Here is a 20,444-nt window from a genome sequence, read left to right as displayed (position 1 = left end):
AGATAGTTCTCCATAACCTATCCTTTTGTCTGTAGTTTACCTATGTGTCTTACTCACAGAGCCAAGCAATTCCACTTGGAGAAGCGGAAAGACTTTGGACTTGTAACTGGAAGCAACAAGGTTTTTGTGTAAGCCCAAAATTTAAAAGCAGCAGAAAAGAATTTGCTAAGAGCTGTGGATGAGAAAAATAAAGCTAATGGAAACCAGTAGTATTCCTAATTTATTTTAAATGCATTACTCCAGTTCATATCAAAATAAGACTAATTGAAATACTAGGCTTGAATTTCCTTATCAAAAAATTTCACTACACTATTAATTTAATGGAATAAATTGTGTGTTACAATAGTACTGCTATAGAGGGCAACACTAAATCTCTACTGCCATGACACAGAATAAGACTATAGGAGCAGAATTAAGCTACTTGATCCATTGAGTCTGCTCCGCCATTCAATCATGGCTGATATCATTCTCACCCCCATTCTCCTGCCTTTTCCCCATAATCCATTATCCCCTTATTAATCAAGAATCCTACCTATCTCTATTTTAAAGACAATAGATGACCTGGCCTCCACAGCCTTCTGTGGCAAAGAGTTCCACAGATTCACCACTCTCTGGCTGAAGAAATTCCTCATCTCTATTTTAAAGATTCATCTCTTTAGCCTAAGGTTGTGCCCTCTGGTTCTAGTTTTTCTACTAGAGTGGAAACATCCTCTCCATGTCCACTCTATCCAGGCCTTGCAGTATCCTGCAAGTTTCAGTAAGATTCCCCCTCATCCTTTAAATCCCAACGAGTACAGACCCAGAGTCCTCAACCGTTCCTCATACGACAAGCCCTTAATTCCAGGGATCATTCTTGTGAACTCCTCTGCACCCTTTCCAAGGTCAGCACATCCTTCCTTTGAAATGGGGCCCCAAACAGTTCACAATATTCCAAATAGGGTCAGACCAGAGCTTTATATAGCCTCAGAAGTACATTCCTGCTTTTGTATTCTAGGATGATTTATTGTAGTTAGGTTTGTAACAAGAACAGAAGACATCTAGCACAGTATTGGAGATAGCAAAACATTTGTCTCCGAAATAGATCAGACAAAAAATTTTGTAATATGTTTCCAAACTTACTCCGAATGATTTTTTCCCAAAAGGCATAGACTCTCCATAATAACGGTGTTCAGCAAACACCAACATGGCTTCCAGTTCCTTAGCTACATCCCACATAAAGCCCTGAAAAAAATTATACATTAAAAACCTATGATTTTACACTGATAAGAAAAAGACAGCGCTAAGATATGCCATTCACTTTAGTTTTCAGAAGGTTTGGGTTTGTGGGGGTTAGAAGGGGGTGAGGTGGGTTGAGATCTTTAGCCACGGAAGGCAGCAAAGACAACAAAAACACATTTAACTGAAAATGCTGGTCAAATGAATAACACAAATAAATTAGAAACATGAAAGGAAAAGCAAGACAAGAGAATGCATTAAAATTATGTCAAGCAACAAGAATAAATAAAGGAAAGTAAGAAGGAAAATGGGCAAAAATAAAAATAATAGATAAATAAAAAGTTGTGTATTTCCAACATCATCCAACTTTATTTTTAGCTTCCTCTGATATTTATACTCATGACAAGGAAAACCCAGAACAAGATTCCAATACCCAATTTCAGCAATGGGTTTGCCAAGGCTTTGTTCCCCTAGCTGTCTGACTTGGTAAATATTAGTTCCGTACAAATAGGTTAAAGCTCCACACACATCTATGAGGGGATACTCCCATTTCAATAGAAGAACAACAAAATGCATTATAATGGACAGTTAACACAGAGAAACATCCCACAGTTATTCACCAAGGCTCAAGGAAAACAGACACCAGCCAAAGGAGGAGAGGTTAAGAGGCATTACCAAAATCTTAGCCAAATGAGTGGGTTTATGGAGACTTAAAGGAAGAGAGAGAGAAGTTGAAGGGTGGGAAAGAATTCCAGAGTGTGGGATCTAGTGAAGGCATAGCTATCAATCAATATGGGTGGAAGATGGTGAGGGGAATAGGTCTAAGTGTATAAGACTGGAATCTGAGAAAAAGAGACAACACGAGGGCTGATCACAAAACTGAATCAGACTAGAAAGAATAAAGAACAAGGTCATGGAGGAATAGAAACACAAGGTTAATCCCCACTTCTCCCTGAAAATGAATAACTGACTTAATGGATCAATACAGAAACCTGAAGATATGCTTATTGTCCAAAAATGTGGTGTTGCAACATTTAAAACTAACTAAGCTGAAAACTACATACATGTTTCAAAAACCAACATTTTTACAGGCAGGGTCTTTAAGAAAGCTGCTTATCACTATGGTAATTTTCAGTATAAAGCATACACTCAAAACCATAAAAAACCTAACACCCATCAACTAAGACATGCAGCAATAGCAGGAGGAAAACTGTTCAAAAAAAAAAAGGCACTGTATAAAATGAAATGGGATAGCTCATCCAACTAAAATGGCACCAAACAGTCACAAAAATCTTTAAGAAACAGTAACTTTTGGATTTCATTGTAAATCCTAATTGTGCAGAGAATGAAGAAACTATGCAGAAATCAGGTTGACACTAAATTTAAGGTGGGAAAGGAGCATGCAAATGACCACTAGCTAAAGAAAAGTTAATTAGGATGAAATAAGGATTATATGAATACAAGGAACAGAATGGGTGAATTGGAAGTGCTGAGAAGTAGGGAGAAAATAAACTTCAAAGGAATAACCAGAAGTTTGGCTAATGACATGAGAGGAGTGGAAAATAAACTTACAAAGCTTATCTGGAGAAGGAGAAAGGAAAGCGAATGGCAATACTTGACAGGAGTGCTAACATGAAACTGAAAATTAATATTGCATTACATCTCATAAGTCATATTGGTTAGATTTAGAAGACAGAAAAGTGACAGGAATATGCAACAGACAAAAAGCAGGAAAAGATTGCTTTGGATTTCTAATTAGAGTTGAAAATTTGCAATTTAGAAACACAGCACAGATTCTTAATGTTGCTGCTGGAATTGATTGCCAACTGGGATCAGGGGCAATATGGAAAACTTTTAAGCAAAGCTTAATCCTTTTTCTGCTCACCCTTAACTTTGCACTATGCCATTACACATCTGCGATCTTTCTGGCCATTGAGAAATTAACAAGGAAAGCAAAAAAAACTGATCAAATATAACAAAAGCAACAGCGAAAACACAAAGTAGAGCAACTAGAAAACCAGATGGATAACATAAGAAAGGAAGGTTAAAATCCAGATGAGGAAGTAAAAGCCTAGGAGGAAGCAGAGGAGAACAATTGCAGGAAACTAAAAACTGAAAGCAGGAAAAAAAAGAGAAATCACAGCTTAGTTCAGCAATTTCACAAGCAAACATGGATAATTTAATATTCTAAGAAGGTTCCTTCACACAAACAATTCAATTATTGTGTCAATGGTTTTTTTTTAAAAAAAACATTTTAACCTTTTTAAAAATAAAAGTTTAGAATGCTCAACAGTATAAAGTTGAGTGTTTTTGTTAACACAGCTTAATAGTAAATTAGCTCTGAATTCTATATTAAAATACTTTGGAAGCTACTGTCACCTTCCCAGTGTGTTATTATATTCAAATGATTAACATTCTATGATCTGCAAATTCTTTCAGAGTGATAAAATCTATTCACAGCATCATTTTGCATACACAAAAGCACAAAGTACTGAGTCTGGACCACTGCATCACCTGAGCTCAGTCAGTATCAGATAATCGGTGTGCATTCCTATCAATGAACCCATCCAATTTTTCAATATTTACAGCGTGCCAACATATCACCCCTCCAAGTTCATTACATGAGAATCCAATGTGTAAAATTGTCAGTTTTAAACTTTATTTATTTGTGTCCCAAGTAGACTTACATGAATACGGCAATGAAGTTATTTGCAATGAAATGAAAATGAAATGAAAATCCCATAGTTGCCACACTCCAACACCTTGTTCAGGTACACTAAGAGCTTAACATGGCGAATGCACTCAACCAGCTTGTCTTTGGAAGAAATCGGAGCACCTGGAGGAAACCCACTCAGACACTGGGAGAACGTGCAGACTCTGCACCGACAGTGACCTAAGCCGGGAATCGAACCTAGTTTCCTGGCACTGTAAGGCAGCAGTGCTTAACCACTGTGTCACCCTAGTTATTTTAGGTTGGGAAAATTAAGTAATATCTCAGCACTGCCAATGCAGCAATACCTTAACATTTTAATGTTCCAATTACATTACATAATATTGTCAAATCTATAGTAAGACGAAAAGTAGTCGTCTTCCTGATTGCTATCTTGTAATCTCTCCTGGATAGTATGAAAATTAATTTCTGGTGAGGACAGAATTGGATACAGCTAAGATTCTGCCTCATCTTACCCCTGCCCACGACCCCTTCCCCAGATTTGTACACTTCCAACTCACAACTTAAGATGGTCGTACTGAGGGGTGGGCAAGCAGAGGAAGGGGAACACAACCATGGCAACAAAAGTCAATGACTTCAAAAGAGAAACAGATGAGAAAGAAAACTTGAAGTAAATTGGTCTTACCGTATTATTACAGAACCATGTGATATCTCCCTCATTTCCTGTATAAAAAAGAATGGGGCCTCCATTGTGGTTCCAATATTTGTCTGCTATCAAGTACCTTTGGTTGAATGTAGTATTTTCAGCAAATCCAAAATGATCAATCTGTGAAAAATATAACTTTCATATTTTGTTAAAGCTATAATTTAGATAACTTATGTATCTCTTTGTTTGTATGCAAATGTAAATCAAAAAGCGCACAAAGGGTATTAAACACTTGTATGGGCAGGAATGTGGTGCAGTAGTTAGCATTGCTGCCTCACTGCACCAGAGACCCAGGTTCAATTCCCAGTTTGAGTCGCTGTCTGCACGGAGTCTGCATGTTCTCCCCACACCTGCGTGGGTTTCCTCCATGTGCTCTGGGTTCTTCTGACAGTCCGAACGACATATTGATTAGATACATTGGCCATGCTAAATTTTCCCTCAGTGTACCCTAATAGGTGCCGGAACGTGGGGACTAGGGGATTTTCACAATAGCTTCATTGCAATGCTAAATGCAAGTCTTCTTGTGACACTAATAATAAATAAATAATAGATTCAGAGTGCAGTTTCTGACAGTTCCATTAAGTCACCCACCTTTATAATACTGCCAATTAATGAAAGAAATATATCACATATATCCCAAAGTAAAAAAAATACATACAGAACATCTGTGATAACACAAACTCAGCATTATCACAAGTGTGATGAGAAGTTATCAGAATTTTTCTCTAAATTGAACACTGAACCCTTTATTGGAAGTAATTGTTGAGGTAAGCAAGGCAAAGGCACTCCGTAGGAAAGCGTACAACTAATGAAAAGAATAAATGATACAGAGGTAAAGATTAAGGGGACAATTCTGCCATCTTGCTGCACTGGTTTTTTTAGTGCAGCAGGCCGAGAGATTCAAGCGGCACCACATTCGCTCGATCTGCATCCAGACCTGAACACATTTCCCAGCGGTCAGCTTTGCATCGGAAATTAGCGCAGAGCTGCCTAACGAATGCAGTCCTTAATCTAATATAATTTAAATGTAATTAGCAGATCAAGGACTGAAATCTCCACACTTCCCACCCACCCCCCCACACAGGAGTATTTCACCAGCTCCAAACTTTGGCCCAATTCCACTGGAGTGAAGGCCAGGGCAACTGAGGCCCCCCCCCCAAAGGATCAGCTGCCAGGGGATGCCTCTAGACACTGGCACCTTGGCAGTGCCAGCCTGCCTCCTGGCACTGTCCAAGGGGCAAACTGCCAAAGCCAAGAGGGCACCTTGGCAGTGCCAAACTGGCACCCCTGCACAATCCAAGGGGCAAAGTGGCAATGCCCAGCAGGCATCTTGGCCCTGCCCATCCAGGATGGGGCAATCAGTGGCAGTGGGGAAGGTGGCTGGTCTTCGAGGTGGGGGTAGTCTGCTGGTTGAGGCTGCCCAGACATGTCCGGGAGGCCAGCGATTGGGAGCAGGGGGATGAGGGGGCCGGTGTTGTGGGGGTCGTGGGTCATTGTACTTGCTCCAATCTCCTCTAAGACATATTAGCGCATGCACAATGGACCGCTGCCAGCCTCTCCAGCAGGGATAGGGCCTGCCCACAGCTCTTTAACATAAATCACGTTAGTGTATTCTGCAGTGCTTAGTGTTGGAGATTCTTTTTTGAAACACCTGCTGAAAAAAAACCAGCAGGATTTACTCCAATTTTCATGCGAATTCAACATATCACCCCTCCACAGCTAAGTTATTTCAGTTGAAAAACTGGAATCTCCATAGCTTTGTGGGTCAAATGGCCTCTTGTCATTGTCATAAATACGATTAAATGGCCCAGAACTGAAGTCTCCAGGTCTGCTAGCATCTCCCACTTGGTCAGAGTATTTCACTCCAGTGGGGATTGCAGTCACTCCCCACTTCCGGGGAGCTAGTGGCCCGACCTCATTGACGTGAATTGGGGGGGGGGGGGGGGGAGAGACAAATGGGACTTTGAGGGTTGGGCAGTGCCAACCTGTGCCCCAGCACTGCCCAAGGGGCAAAGTGCCAATGTCCAGTATGCACCTTGGCACTGCCCATTGTGCAGTATAGAGATCGGTGGGGAAAGCAGGTAGGCCAGTAATCAGGGCAGGAGAGGGAGAGGTCCGTCGGCCAGCAATCAGGAGGCCAGTGTGGGGTCACCGCGCATGCACCAATCTTGGCACATACAGATAGTCGTACATGCAGTAGCCAGCTTAGCGCTATGCTGCTGGCATCTACATTGGGGATCAGTCCCAGCCCCTGAAATTTAACGATATTCGTGCTGGTAGTGCACAGAATAAGGGAGATTCTTCTCAGAACACCCACGAAAAGTAAACAGTGTGAATTTGCATGAAAACTGGAGTCATTCATGCAAATTCAACACTTAAAATTCTCTGAAGAAAATTCTATCCCCTTATTGTTTGGTTCATACATACATTTTCTACTTGAATTTCCAGTATAACTACATGATTACACAACACAATCTATTATGGTCATTCTAGATCCTTGCAAAACAAGAACTCCCACATTACATGGTCCCTCCTTGAGGGCAAAATTTTAATCACCATTCTAAACCAGATTACCTCTCATTGTACTTCACACCCAATACTCCTTTGCTTTAAAATCAGGTTAAGTCAGCCAAAGTCGTAATTATTCTCACATATAGAATTAGTTCACAGCAACTGAATATCCCCAAGTGAAATTATGTCAAGCCTAGGATCCAGAAAGTAACACAGGCCTTGTCAGGGAAACTACCCAAAAACCTTACAAATACATACCAATTTTATAATGATATTGTAGTGAGCTTCCTTTTTCAGATTGTGTAGTGCGTGCATGTGTTTTACCTTGTAAATGCTTCTGACTGAGCAAAGGAAAACGTCTTTCACTGACTTGACTGGTTTGTTGGTGTTCTTTCAGATTAACGGATGGCATCTTAGAAAAGAATTCAGGAATTTAATTGCTTGGTACCAGATTATTAATGTGGTATTTTTCTATGAAATCCAAGAAATCCATAGTTCAGATTTTCTTGCTATTTAACAAGGTCTAACAAGGATACTATGTCTGATGGATTGTAAATTAGATTTTTTTCACAAATATTCACATGATAATATTTTATCCCTACTTGTGATATTCTGGTTAAAGTGGTTAAGACGTGTCATGGTGAGAGACTGTCATCTGTGATGTTGACCCCCAAACAGAACATAGAATATTACAGCGCAGTGCAGGCCCTTCAGCCCGCAATGTTGCGCCAACTTGTGAAACCAATCTAAAGCCCATCTAACCTACACTATTCCAATGTCATGGTGAGAAAGACTGCAGCAGAAATTGAAGCAGATTGTGAATATATGGCCAGCAAAAGATAACAGGGTTAATTCTCCCAGCCCGGTGCACTGCTCAAGCTGGGAGAATCAACTAATTAGTTTGTCATTCGTCTTCCCCACAGACCCTTTCAGGGCTTTACAGAATAAATTAACTATTAACGCACAGCCAAAGCTTATATCAAACTTGAAGTGTATTAGCTCAGATACTGATGAGCAAATGCTGCAGTAGCATAATAATTTTTTTTAAAAAATCTAAAACCACAACTTGGAAAATGAAGTCACATGCTAGGAATACAACTTACATCTGGAACTCATTAGATGGAGAAGTTTAAGGATGAAATCCACATCCTACTTATTACAAAGTCAGCCAGAGGCTAATGTACTGTCAAAAATTTTAGGTTCATTAACAGACTTAGGAAGATAGGAGCAGGAGTAGGCCACTTAGCCCATCGAGCCTGCTCTGCCATTCAATCATAGCTGATCATCCACTTCAATATTTTTTTTCGCCACACTATACGCATATCTCATAACTTTCTTAGTGTTTAGAAATCTGTCAATCTCTGATTAAACGTAGTCATTGACTGAACTTCCACAGTCCCCAGGATAGAAAATTCCAAAGATTCACAACCTTCTGAGTAAAAATATTTCTCCTCATCCTGGTCCCAAACGGTTTCCTCCTCTTCTTGACTCCACTGGTTCTAGATTCTTAATCAAGGGAAACATCTTACCTGCATCTAACCTGTCTATTTCTTTAATTATTTGATAGGTTTCAATTTCTCATTCTTCAAAACAAGTCTAGCGAATACAGGCCCGGTTTCTGCAATCTCTCTTCATATGGTAGACCTGCCATCCCAAAAACAAGTCTGGTGAACCCTTGTTGCACTCCCTCTGTAACAATATCCTTCATGAGGTAAGGGGTCAAAACAACACACAATACTTAAGGTGCAGTCCATACATTTGGAGCAAAATGTTGCTATCTTGTACTCAAATCCTATTGCAATGAAGGGTAACAAACCATTAGCATCCTGATTGAAAGCTTACATCAGATGCTGTAAACATCAAGTTACTGATGAGGATAGCAAGTTTATACTCCACATATTCTAATCTCTTGATATTTAAGAAATACTCTTTGTATCTGTTGCCCCACTAAAATGGATAACCTCACATTTTTCAACAGTCTGTCTCCCAAGTTCCTTGCCACTTTCATAAGACTGCCCAAATCTTATTTAAGCTGCTTTGCATCTTCCTCACAAAATCATTTGCACCTATCTTTGCGACCCAAACTTGGAAATATTGTTTGGCCCCCATATCCAAATCATAGAATCCTACAGTGCAGAAGGAGGCCATTCAACCCATTCAGTCTGCACAGACTCTCCGACAGAGCATCTCACCCAGGCTCACCCCTGACCTATCCACGTAACCCCTCATTTATCCTGCTACTTCCCTAACCTATATCTTTTGACACTAAGGGGCAATGTAGAATCATAGAATCCCTACAGTGCAGGAGGCCTTCAGTCTATCAAGCCTGCACTGATAATAATCCCACCCAAGCCTCATCTCCATAATCCCACATGTTTATCCTACTCATCCTCCTGACACTAAGGGGAATTTAGCATAGCCAATCCACTTAGCCTGAACATCTTTGGACTGTGGGAGGAAACCAGAGCACCCGGAGGAAACCCACACAGACAAAGGAAGAAGGTGCAAATTGCACACAGACCATCACCCAAGGCCAGAATCAAGCCCATGTCTCTGGCACTGTGAAGTAGCAGTGCTAACCCACTGTGTCACCAGGCACTGTTTCATCATTGATATATATCGTGAACAGCTAAAGCCCCTGCCTTTAGTGATTCTTGCCAAAACCCACTAGTCACAGCCTGCCAACATGGAAATGACCTGTTCAGTCCTATTCTTGTTTTTCTACTCATTAACCAATCCTTAATCTATGTCAGCATGGTACACCTACCCCAAGTGATTTTATTTTGCTAATTAATCTCCAGTGGGGGCCTTCTGAAAATCCAAGTCTGCTGCATCTATCAAACATCTTCAAAAACATCAACAAGTTTGTCAACTACGATTTCCCATTCATAAATCCATGTTGATTATGCCCAAAAAGATCACTGTTATCCAAATATCCATTCATCACATCATTTGGAATATATTCTAGTATTTTCCCTATAACTTATCTAAAGCTAATAGATCCGTAGCTCCCAGTTTTCTGTTTCCTGCCCTTCTTAAATAGTTGGGTGACATTTTCTGCATTCCAATCTGCAAGAATCTATCCAGAATCATCAAGATTTTGGCAGATAATCACCATTCATCCACTAATTTGTTGCCTACTTATTTTAACACTCTGGTTTATAGAATATCAGGTCCCGGGGCTTGTAATTCTTCAGTCCCATTGATTTCTCCAATAAACTTTCTCACTAATAATAATTTCCTTCAAATCCACATTCTCCATAGTCCTTCAGATCCCTAATTCTGGGAGATGTCTTGTATTTTCCTCAGGTGAGGACACACACAAAGTAATCATTTAGCTTCTCTGCCATTTCTTTATTCCCCATTATGAATTTTCTTAACTCTGCCTGTAACGGATCCACATTACAGCGAGGGGGATAGAATATAAAAGTAGGAGATCTTGCTGCAACTGTACAGGGTACTGGTGAGCCCACAGTTGGAGTACTGTGTGCAGTTTTGGTTGCTGCACTTGCGGAAGGATATATTGGCCTCGGAGGGAGTGCAGAGGAGGTTCACTAGGCTGATACCGGAGATGAGGGGGTTGGCCTATGAAGAGAGACTAAATAGACTGGGTCTGTACTCAGAGTTTAGAAGGATTTGGGGGGGGCGGGGGGGGGGGGTCTTATAGAGACATAAGAGATAATGACGGGGATGGATAGGGTAGAGGTAGAGAGATTCTTCCTGCTTAGAAAGGATAGCAGGACTAGAGGACATAGCCTCAAGGAGGGGGCAGTTTAGATCAGAGTTGAGGAGGAACTTCTTCACTCAAAGGGTGGTGAATCTCTGGAATTCTCTGCCCGTTGAAGTAGTGGAGGCTACCTCACTAAATATATTTAAGTCACGGGTAGATAGGTTTCTGATAGACAGGGAAATTAAGGGTTATGGGGAGAAAGCGGGAAAGTGGAACTGATCCACTTCAGATCAGCCATGATCTTATTGAATGGCAGGGCAGGCTCGAAGGGCTAGATGGCCTACTCCTGCTCCTATGTCTTATGTTCTTATTTGTCTTAGCCACACGTTTCCTTTTTAGATACATATAGAAACTCCTACAGTCTATTTTTGCGTTTGACACTAGTTTACATTCACATTCTATTCTCCCTTTATCAATTTCTTGATCTTTCTTTGTTGTATTCTAAAATTCTCCTAAACATCAGATTTACTACTAGTTCTGGCAACTCTATGGATCATTTTTATTCCTACAGAATTCTTAACTTCATCTGTTAACCACAATTGGCTGACTTTGAGTTTTTATTCCTCGAAGAAATGTTTAATTGCTGTTAATTATATAATACTTTAAAGACTATCCATTGTAATACACCGTCACACCTTTTAATACATTTTCCTAGTTCACCTCAACCAATTTACTTCTCAATTTTTCTTGGAACACTTGGCAGGCACCCTCTCTACCTGCCCGCTCCAAACCTGCGATGTAACCAGCTCCCTAAACGTGTTACCTACATAGCTCTCATTACAATAGAGAACACTGGAGTGGGTTAATTTCAATTTAATATAAAATGTCACTGGACAAAAATAATCCAGGGGATGATCTAGGTGATTTTCACAGTAACTTGGATGCAGTGTGAACATAAACCTACTTGTGACTAACAAATAAACTTTATCATAGAACCCTACAGTGCAGAAAGAGGCCCTTCGGCGCATCAAGTCTGCACCAAACACAATCCCATCCAGGCCCTACCCCCATATCCCTACATTTTATATCCACTAATCCCTCTAACCTATGCATCCCAGGACACTAAGGGGCAACTACTTAACATGGCCAATCAACCTAACCTGCACATCTTTGGAGTGTGGGAGGAAACCGGAGCACCCGGAGGAAACCCACACAGACACAAGGAGAATGTGCAAACTCCACATAGACAGTGACTCGAGCCAGGAATCGAACCCTGGAAGTGTGAAGCAGCAGTGCTAACCACTGTACTACCGTGCCGCCCAAATTTATAATCCGGTTGAACTTTCCTGAGATTACAAATCTAAATTTGGCTACTGTGACGAAGCAGCAAACCCTGATTAGGAGATAAGGAGGAAAAAAAATCATCCTCACTGTGTTGTTTCCTTGTGACTACGGGAAGTCCATGATCGGATAAACATTTTAATACTAAATACTGGCTTTTCCCCTGCAGTTTTCACAATTGCCGAATTTACAATTTGTCGATGCAACCTTTATAAACAACTTGATTGCAGCAAATTCCCACTGCTAAATTTTAAACGGTTAATAGGTTATTCCTCATTCGTAGTTTAAATATAAAAGGAGGGCATTGCACAAAGAGAAACAGACTCGGTGACAAGACTAAAAGCAGCACTTATTAATTTGAAATTAGAAGACAGCTTCCTGAATCCTGGTTAGTCTCTCTCCCCAGATGAAGTCGGTCATGTGAAACCAGTAGGTTGCGCAACTTTCAGAAACGAGGATGACCCAATTTGAGATATTCCTCCCATATCAATTTGATGAGATTTCAAACTTGACTGGCTGGCTCTGGCCATCTACATTTTCGCTGTATCAGCGATATGCTGCGGCTACTGGAGTCTGAAACAAGAACAGAAAGCTGGAACATCCCAGCAGTTCTAGCAGCTTCTGCTTGGACAGAGAACCGGAATAAACGCTGGGTTTCCCCGCTTGCTCTGTTCCTGTTGCACATTCACTCTCAGTCAACTCAGAGACACTCGGCATCATACACTCACCTTCTGCTGGAAATACCGAGTCTGATAATCAAATTGCTCCGTCTGACCAGCCACAGCACCGGGCAACGCCGAGGTCCCGGTGAGCAGGGCCAAGACCACAGTCGCTATGGTGACCGCTGTTAACGGTAACCCCATCCCGACCGCCATCAGCTAATAAAAGTGGTGACCGAGAAGGGAGGAGCCTGGCACAGGGGCGGGGCCTGACTGAAAGGGGAGGAGCCTAGTACAGGGCGGTGCCTGACTGAAAGGGGAGGAGCCTAGTACAGGGTTAGGTGAGGTCCGACCGAAAAGGGAGGAGCCTGGTACAGGGGCAGGGCTGATGAAAAAGGGAGGAGCCTGGTACAGGGGCAGGGCTGATGAAAAAGGGAGGGGCATAGCACAGGGGCAGGGGCTGGCTGAAAGGTGAGGAGTCTGCTAGAGGGGCAGGACCTGTCTGAAAAGGGGAGGAGCCTTGCATAGAACATAAGAACATAAGAAATAGGAGCAGGAGTAGGCCATCTAGCCCTTCGAGCCTGCCCCGCCATTCAATAAGATCATGGCTGATCTGTTGTGGCTCAGTTCCACTTTCCCGCCCTCTCCCCATAACCCTTAATCCCCTCTCTTATCAAGAACCCATCAACCCGCTTCTTAAAAATATTTAGCGAGGCAGCCTCCACCACTTCAACGGGCAGAGAATTCCAGAGATTCACCACCCTTTGAGTGAAGAAGTTCCTCCTCAACTCCGTTCTAAACCGCCTCCCCTTTATCTTGAGGCTGTGCCCCCTAGTCCTACTGTCTTTTTTGAGCGGGAAGAGTCTCTCCACCTCTATCCTATCCATCCCATTCATCATCTTATACGTCTCAATGAGATCTCCCCTCATTCTTCTAAACTCTAACGAGTACAAGCCCAGTTTATTCAGCCTCTCCTCATAGCTCAACCCCCTGCCTAACAGGGGAGGAGCCTGATGAAAAACAGGGCCACACTGTTAGGAGTGGAGTATGAGGTAGTTGAGTGTCAATCTCATTGCTGTTGCTCTACAGTCACTCACCTGATGAAGGGGCAGTGTTCCAAAAGCTTGCGGCTTGAGCTACCAAATAAACCTGTTGGACTTTAATGGTGTTGTGAGACTCCTTACAGTGCTTACCCTAATTCAGTGCTGCCATTTCCACATCATGATCACACGCAGGCTAGATTTCCTTTACTAAAGAACAATAATTAACCAGGTGGGTTTTTCCAACAATTGGCAATGGTTTCATTATCATCAGTAGATTCTTAATTCCAGATATTTTTCACTGAATTCAAATTCCACCAGCTGCCATGGTACGATTGGAACCTGGGCCCCCAGACATTTGCTGAGTTTCTGGATTAATTGTCTACTGATAATACCACTAGGCCATTGCTTCCCTGGCTGATGACCTGGTAGAGTGGAGCCTGATTGATGGAGGTAGGGAGCCTGACTGATGAGGGGAGGAGGGAAAGGAGCCTGACTGATGGGGGAGAAATCTGATAGGGGGTGGGGAGGTGTCTGATATACAGGAGGAGGAATCTGACTGATGGAGGAGATGGTTCTGAGTGGGGTCAGAATCTGCTGGGAGGGAAGAGGAGTCTGACTTTCTTTTTTGGGGGGGTGAAGTTTGACTGATGAGGTGGTGGTGAGTCTCACTGGGGGGACAGAATCTAAGTGATGGGGTTTAGGTCGGGGGGGGGTAGTTATTTGAAAGAGAAATGTAAGTGTGAAATGAAATGTAAATGTAAAATGAAATGAAGTGTAAGTGACAGTAGCCAGTGGAGTGAGTCATCAAAGATGAAGGAAGCATTGTCTAAACATCAGGCGCATGCAACTGATAGAAAAATGAGAAATGAGTACAGCTGACACCAGGAGCAGAATTGCAACTTAATTGAGGTGGAGTAGGACTGTGATAGGAAGCAGATGGTGTGTAAATAGCAAAATGTGATTGGTTTGTATGTGTGTAACAGACAGGAAAAAGAATGCAACAGGAAGAAGACAAACCAGTCAGAGGATAGTAGTTAACAGGAAGATTGCAGATGATTTCTATTGTGCAGCACTGCCATAACAGATTCTCAACTTATTTTTGAAGAGGAACTGTGAATTATCCTTGCTGTCCTGGGTAATATTATCTGTCAACCAATATCACTTATAAAGAAATATCTGGTCTGTTTATGAAACAGTGTTGTACATAAATTATTTCTGCATTTGTCTGTACCACAATGTTGATGACAATTTTTAAAAAATCTTTACCTATGAAGCATTTTGAAACATCCTGAAAGGAAGAAAAGTGCTATGTAAATACAAGCCCATTCTTGCTTTATGTATTGTCCAGATTTCAGTCCCCCACCCCCAAAATGTCACGCATTTTCAGCTTTTTCAGGTGGCAGATGGTGTGGGAGGAAAGTGTATGTACTGAAGTGCCTAAAGAATCACAATCAGGCATTCAGCTGAATGAGCTTTTCCATCCATGAAGCATCTTCACAGATACAAAATTTCTCTTAGCTGCTTCCTTTCAATACAAAAAAAACCATAGGAGTCAGCAATGAGTCACATCTAAGTTAAAGCAAAAAGCATTCAAAACAAAAAGAGAGAGTAAGAAACATTATATGCCCAAGTAACCATAAATTTTTATAAAGGGGGGTTTATAAATTTGGATGTCATAATTATGTTCTAGGTTCACATGCCATTCAGCACTAATGAGTGCATTTAAAACTCTGGGATCTCAAATTATTGCAATGTTTCCAGGAATCACCTGATGAAGGAACAGCAGTCCCAAAGCTTGTGATTCCAAATAAACCTGTTGAACGTTTAACCTGGTGTTATGAGACTTCCTACTGTGTCCTCTTTTTTAGGCAGTGTCTCGGGATCAAGGTCAGCTTGCTTCCAGTCAGGTTTGATGGTTTCTGAAGTAGCTGATCGGTCCAATACATGATCTGCAAACTCTTATCACATGCTTGCCAGGTGCTGCTTGTAGGGTCGGGTAAATATTTGGAAGTTGTGTGCTCTGATGACTCGACTTCACAGCTCCATGCACATGACGATGCTGCTGGATATAGTTGGTGCCTTTCTGAATAAATGTCTCCATATTGGCTGGTCACAAACCTGGGACTCCCATGAGTCAGTGGACATGTTTGATCTCCTCAGGGATGCTTTGAGGACTGCCACAACTGAGAATAGTTGGTTTGGGAGCCTAGTATCAAGCACATAGATAATATGTCTGGTTCAATGGAGTTGGTTTTGTATGATTAGCATCCTAAAGTTGAACTTATTACCTTGGGAGATATGCTGCTGTTGGGCCTCATTTCTTGCCATGAGCTTTGCAGGATCCTGCAAAGACACCATGGTGGTACTTTTCCAGTGCTTTAAGGTGCCTGATGCCAAAGCATATAGGATAGGGAGGATCATTGTTGCCTGGTAAACAATGATGTTAGACGCAGGTTTTGAGATCTTGGTCCTCGAATGCCCTTTTTTCCTTAGTCAACCAAAGGCTAAGCTGGCACATTGGAGATGATGAAGAATTTAATTGTCTATATTTGCCTTCATCCCCCAACATACAGAAAATGGTGCACATTTAATCTCTGCTGCCCTCCATCTATCACAGACTTTTTTTGTTGTTCTTTCCCCCTCCCCTTTTCCCTGCCTCTGTTACAGCCCAAACTTCTCTTCTAACAAAAGCTGAAACATTATCTTGGCTTCTCTCACCACAGATGTAGGGGAGTCTAAAACTAGAGGGTATAGGTTTAAAGTGAGAGGGAAGAAATACAAAAATGTCCAGTGTGGTGAGTGTCTGGAACAAGCTGCTAGAAGTAGTAGTAGAGGTGGGTACAATTTTATCTTTTAAAAAGCATTTAGACAGTTACATGGGTAAGATGGGTATAGAGGAATATGGGCAATTGGGACTAGCTTAGGGGTTTTAAAAAAGGATAGCATGGACAAGTTGGGCCAAAGGGCCTGTTTCCACGCTGTAAACCTCTATAACTCTGAGATGCTGTTGGGTCAGAATATCACCAGCATTTTCCTTTCATATTTCCAGCACCTGCAGTACTTTTTTTATACAACGGAATTAGATTTGATTTGATCCATCTAACTTGTCCCATAAAGTGATGCAGGTACTTTCTAACCCACAAAGGTCGTTTAATCTCTTGGGAGAGATGAAAAATCAGATTAAAACTAATTTTAATTAAGAGAAGCAACCTGGAAAGCACTTTCGTTCAGACAACTGAAACCATTTCAGATCTCTATGAACCCGACTTATATTACATGTAGTTACTATAGGATGTGATCGCCACCTCAGTCAGCAACAGGCTTTTGTCAGTTCAATGAGAGGTCGAAGGAAGAGGCAATAATGGTTTTAAAGGAACGTTTCAATGACTATCTGAAGCATGGGAAAACACAGAGTAACAGGAGAGTGCAGCTGCAGCAGGATTAGATTTTGGATTACACTTTCTAAAATCAGACACACACTTCATGAGTCAAATGCCCAAGATCCAATAGTATATTATTTTTGTTACTGGGCTGATAATCCAGAGGCTTCACCTACAGATTCAGAGACGTGAGTTCAAATTCAAGCAAGGCAGCTGGGAAATTTAAGTTCTACGACATAAATAAATCTACAATAAAAAGATAGCATCAGTAAAGGTGAGAATGAAACTACCAGTTAAGTCACAAACATCCTTTTGGTACGAAAATATGCTGTTCTTGCTCAGTGATGGCTACATGTAGCCCAAAATAGGGATAGGCCAACAGGCAAAACAACCTCTTCAACTGCCCACTGCCTGGGTCTGATGTTAGCCATGTTGACCAGGCCCAAAGGCAGACTCACAAAGCAGTTCTCTGATCTGCAAATACATACATCTCACATAGATGGGAAACATAGAACTTCTCTGGCACACAATTACAGATGGGCTGGGAGTCCAGAAATCAATGTTATAATCAAATATTAAATGGGAACATCCTCCATACTAAATCCCTGATGACCAAAGGGATTTAGCTGTATAACTCGATGAGATGTTGTTGCACAAAAGGTCTCCCAAAAGGGAACAATGTCTTCTCCAGATGGTAGGATGGAACACCAAGGCATGTCTATTTGCGTTTTCTCTGGGCGCTCTAGTTTCCTCCCACAGTCCAAAAATGTGCAAGCTAGGTGGACTGGACATGATAAATTGCTTTTTAATGTCCCAAGATATGTAGGTTAGGGGATTAGCAGGGTAAATAAGTGGGTCTATGTACGATACTCCACCAGAGAGTCAGTGCAGACTCGATGGGCAAAATGGCTTTCTTCTGCACTGTGGGGAACCTATGCTTCTATGACTATAAGTCCCCAGGACCGGATGGAATGCATCCCAGGGTTCTGAAGGAAATGGCAGAGGTGATAGTGGATGCCTTAGTGATTATTTACCAAACTTCGCTGGATTCCGGGGAAGTGCCGGAAGATTGGAAAATGGCTAATGTTACGCTGCTGTTTAAAAAAGGTAGCAGGCAAAAGGCAGGGAATTATAGGCCGGTTGGTTTAACGTCTGTTGTTGGAAAAATGCTTGAATCCATCATCAAAGAAGAAATAGCGAGGCACCTAGAGAAGAATTGTTTGATAGAGCAGACGCAGCACGGATTTGTTAAGGGGAAGTCGTGTTTGACGAATTTATTGGAATTCTATGAGGATGTGACTAGTGTGGTAGACAGAGGGGAACCGGTGGATGCAGTGTTTCTCGATTTTCAAAAGGTGTTTGATAAGGTGCCGCACAAAAGGTTGCTTCAGAAGGTTAGGGGGCATGGAGTTGGGGGTAAGGTGTTAGTGTGGATAGAGGATTGGTTATCTAATAGGAGGCAGAGAGTTGGTATCAATGGGTGCTATTCTGATTGGCGGTTGGTAACTGGAGCGGAGTGCCCCAGGGATCGGTGCTGGGGCCTCAGCTATTTACCATTTATATAGATGATCTGGAGGAGGGGGCTGAGTGTAGGGTGACAAAATTTGCTGATGACACAAAGATGAGTGGAAAAGCAAATTGTGCAGAGGGTGTGGAAAGTCTGCAGAGGGATCTAGATAGGCTGAGCGAGTGGGCGAGGACCTGGCAGATGGAGTACAATGTTAGCAAGTGTGAGGTTATCCACTTTTGGCAGGAATAATAGTAGGAGGGATTACTATTTAAAGGGCGAAAAGCTGCAGCATGCTACAGTGCAGAGGGACCTGGGGATCCTTGTGCATGAGTCGCAAAAATCCAGTCTGCAGGTGCAGCAGGTGATCAAGAAGGCGAATGGAATGCTGGCCTTTATAGCGAGGGGGATAGAATATAAAAGCAGGGAGGTCTTGCTGCAACTGTACAGGGCATTGGTGAGGCCGTAGCTGGAGTACTGTGTGCAGTTTTGGTCGCCGCATTTGCACAAGGATATTTTGGCCTTGGAGGGAGTGCAGAGGAGGTTCACTAGGCTGATACTGGAGATGAGGGGGTTAGACTATGAAGAGAGACTAAATAGACTGGGTCTGTACTCGTTGGAGTTTAGAAGGATGAAGGGGGATCTTATGGAGACGTATAAGATAATGAAAGGGATAGATAGGGTAGAGGTAGAGAGATTCTTCCCGCTCAGAAAGGACAGCAGTACTAGAGGACACAGCCTCAAGATAAGGGGGGGGAGCAGTTTAGATTGGAGTTGAGGAGGAACTTCTTCACTCAAAGGGTGGTGAATCTCTGGAATTCTCTGCCCGTTGAAGTGGTGGAGGCTACCTCGCTAAATATATTTAAGACACAGGTAGATAGGTTTTTGGCAGACAAGGGAATTAAGGGTTATGGGGAGAAAGCGGGAAAGTGGAACTGAGCCACTTCAGATCAGCCATGATCTTATTGAATGGAGGGGGCAGGCTCAAAGGGCTAGATGGCCTACTCCTGCTCCTATTTCTTATGTTCTTATGACTTGATGCCAACTAAGGAAGTGCATCATGCCAGCTCTTCTGGCAACATCCAGCCTGGTTCCCTTCCAACCAGAACATCCCCAACTCTAGTCACCTTAGCAATGGACACGTGTCCTCCTTCAGCCACATTAAACCATACTGATGAAGATGTGGATTCCTGAGCAGAGGCTCCTGGATGATAGCTGTCTCTCCTGACAGGAGAGAACTGTGCTGGAACTGATCATGTTCCAGACGCTGATTATTTCCTGGTAAAGGGCAGGCTGTTCCCAGAAGAATGCATAGAAACATCTCAGATTCATGAACTGGAGCCACATGTCATAATTGCGGCAATGCAGCAGGAGGAGGCCTGACACTTACATGATGAAAGATATTCTTGCTATAGAGGAGTACAGCGAAGATTTACCAGGCTGATTCCTGGGATGGCAGGTCTGCCACATGAGGAGAGACTAAGTCAGTTAGGGTTACAGTCACTGGAGTTTAGAAGAGAGGGAATCTCATAGAAACTTAAAAAATTCTAGCAGAGTAGATTCAGAAAGAATTTTCCCAATGGTGGGGAGGCCAGAACTAGGGGGTCATAGTTTGAGGATAAGGGGTAAACCTTTTAGAACTGAGGTGAGGGTGGTCATGTACTTCTGACAGAAGACATAAGCCTTACCCACATCCTGCCTTTGGTTCAGAAAAGAGAAGCCCTCTCCAATCAGCCCAGAA

At 42.2% G+C, this 20,444-nt stretch overlaps 1 protein-coding gene across 1 annotated transcript in view; it reads right to left on the bottom strand.

Moving 5' to 3' along the window:
* Positions 1-13,013, bottom strand: part of prcp (prolylcarboxypeptidase (angiotensinase C)) — a 33,565-nt gene extending 20,552 nt beyond the window's left edge. The window contains exons 1-3 of the mRNA XM_080197085.1: positions 12,843-13,013; positions 4,572-4,712; positions 1,120-1,221 (exon numbers count right to left, since the gene is read on the bottom strand). Of these exons, the coding sequence (XP_080053211.1) occupies positions 1,120-1,221; positions 4,572-4,712; positions 12,843-12,989 (390 nt within the window). The 5' untranslated portion in view covers positions 12,990-13,013. The remainder of the gene's footprint in view (positions 1-1,119; positions 1,222-4,571; positions 4,713-12,842) is intronic.
* Between the last annotated feature and the right edge of the window lie 7,431 nt (positions 13,014-20,444).

The sequence above is a fragment of the Carcharhinus amblyrhynchos genome, chromosome 10 (assembly GCF_965287045.1).
Source record: "Carcharhinus amblyrhynchos chromosome 10, sCarAmb.v2.hapA, whole genome shotgun sequence".
Lineage (NCBI taxonomy): Eukaryota > Metazoa > Chordata > Chondrichthyes > Carcharhiniformes > Carcharhinidae > Carcharhinus > Carcharhinus amblyrhynchos.
This window is presented reverse-complemented; position numbering and strand designations above follow the sequence as displayed.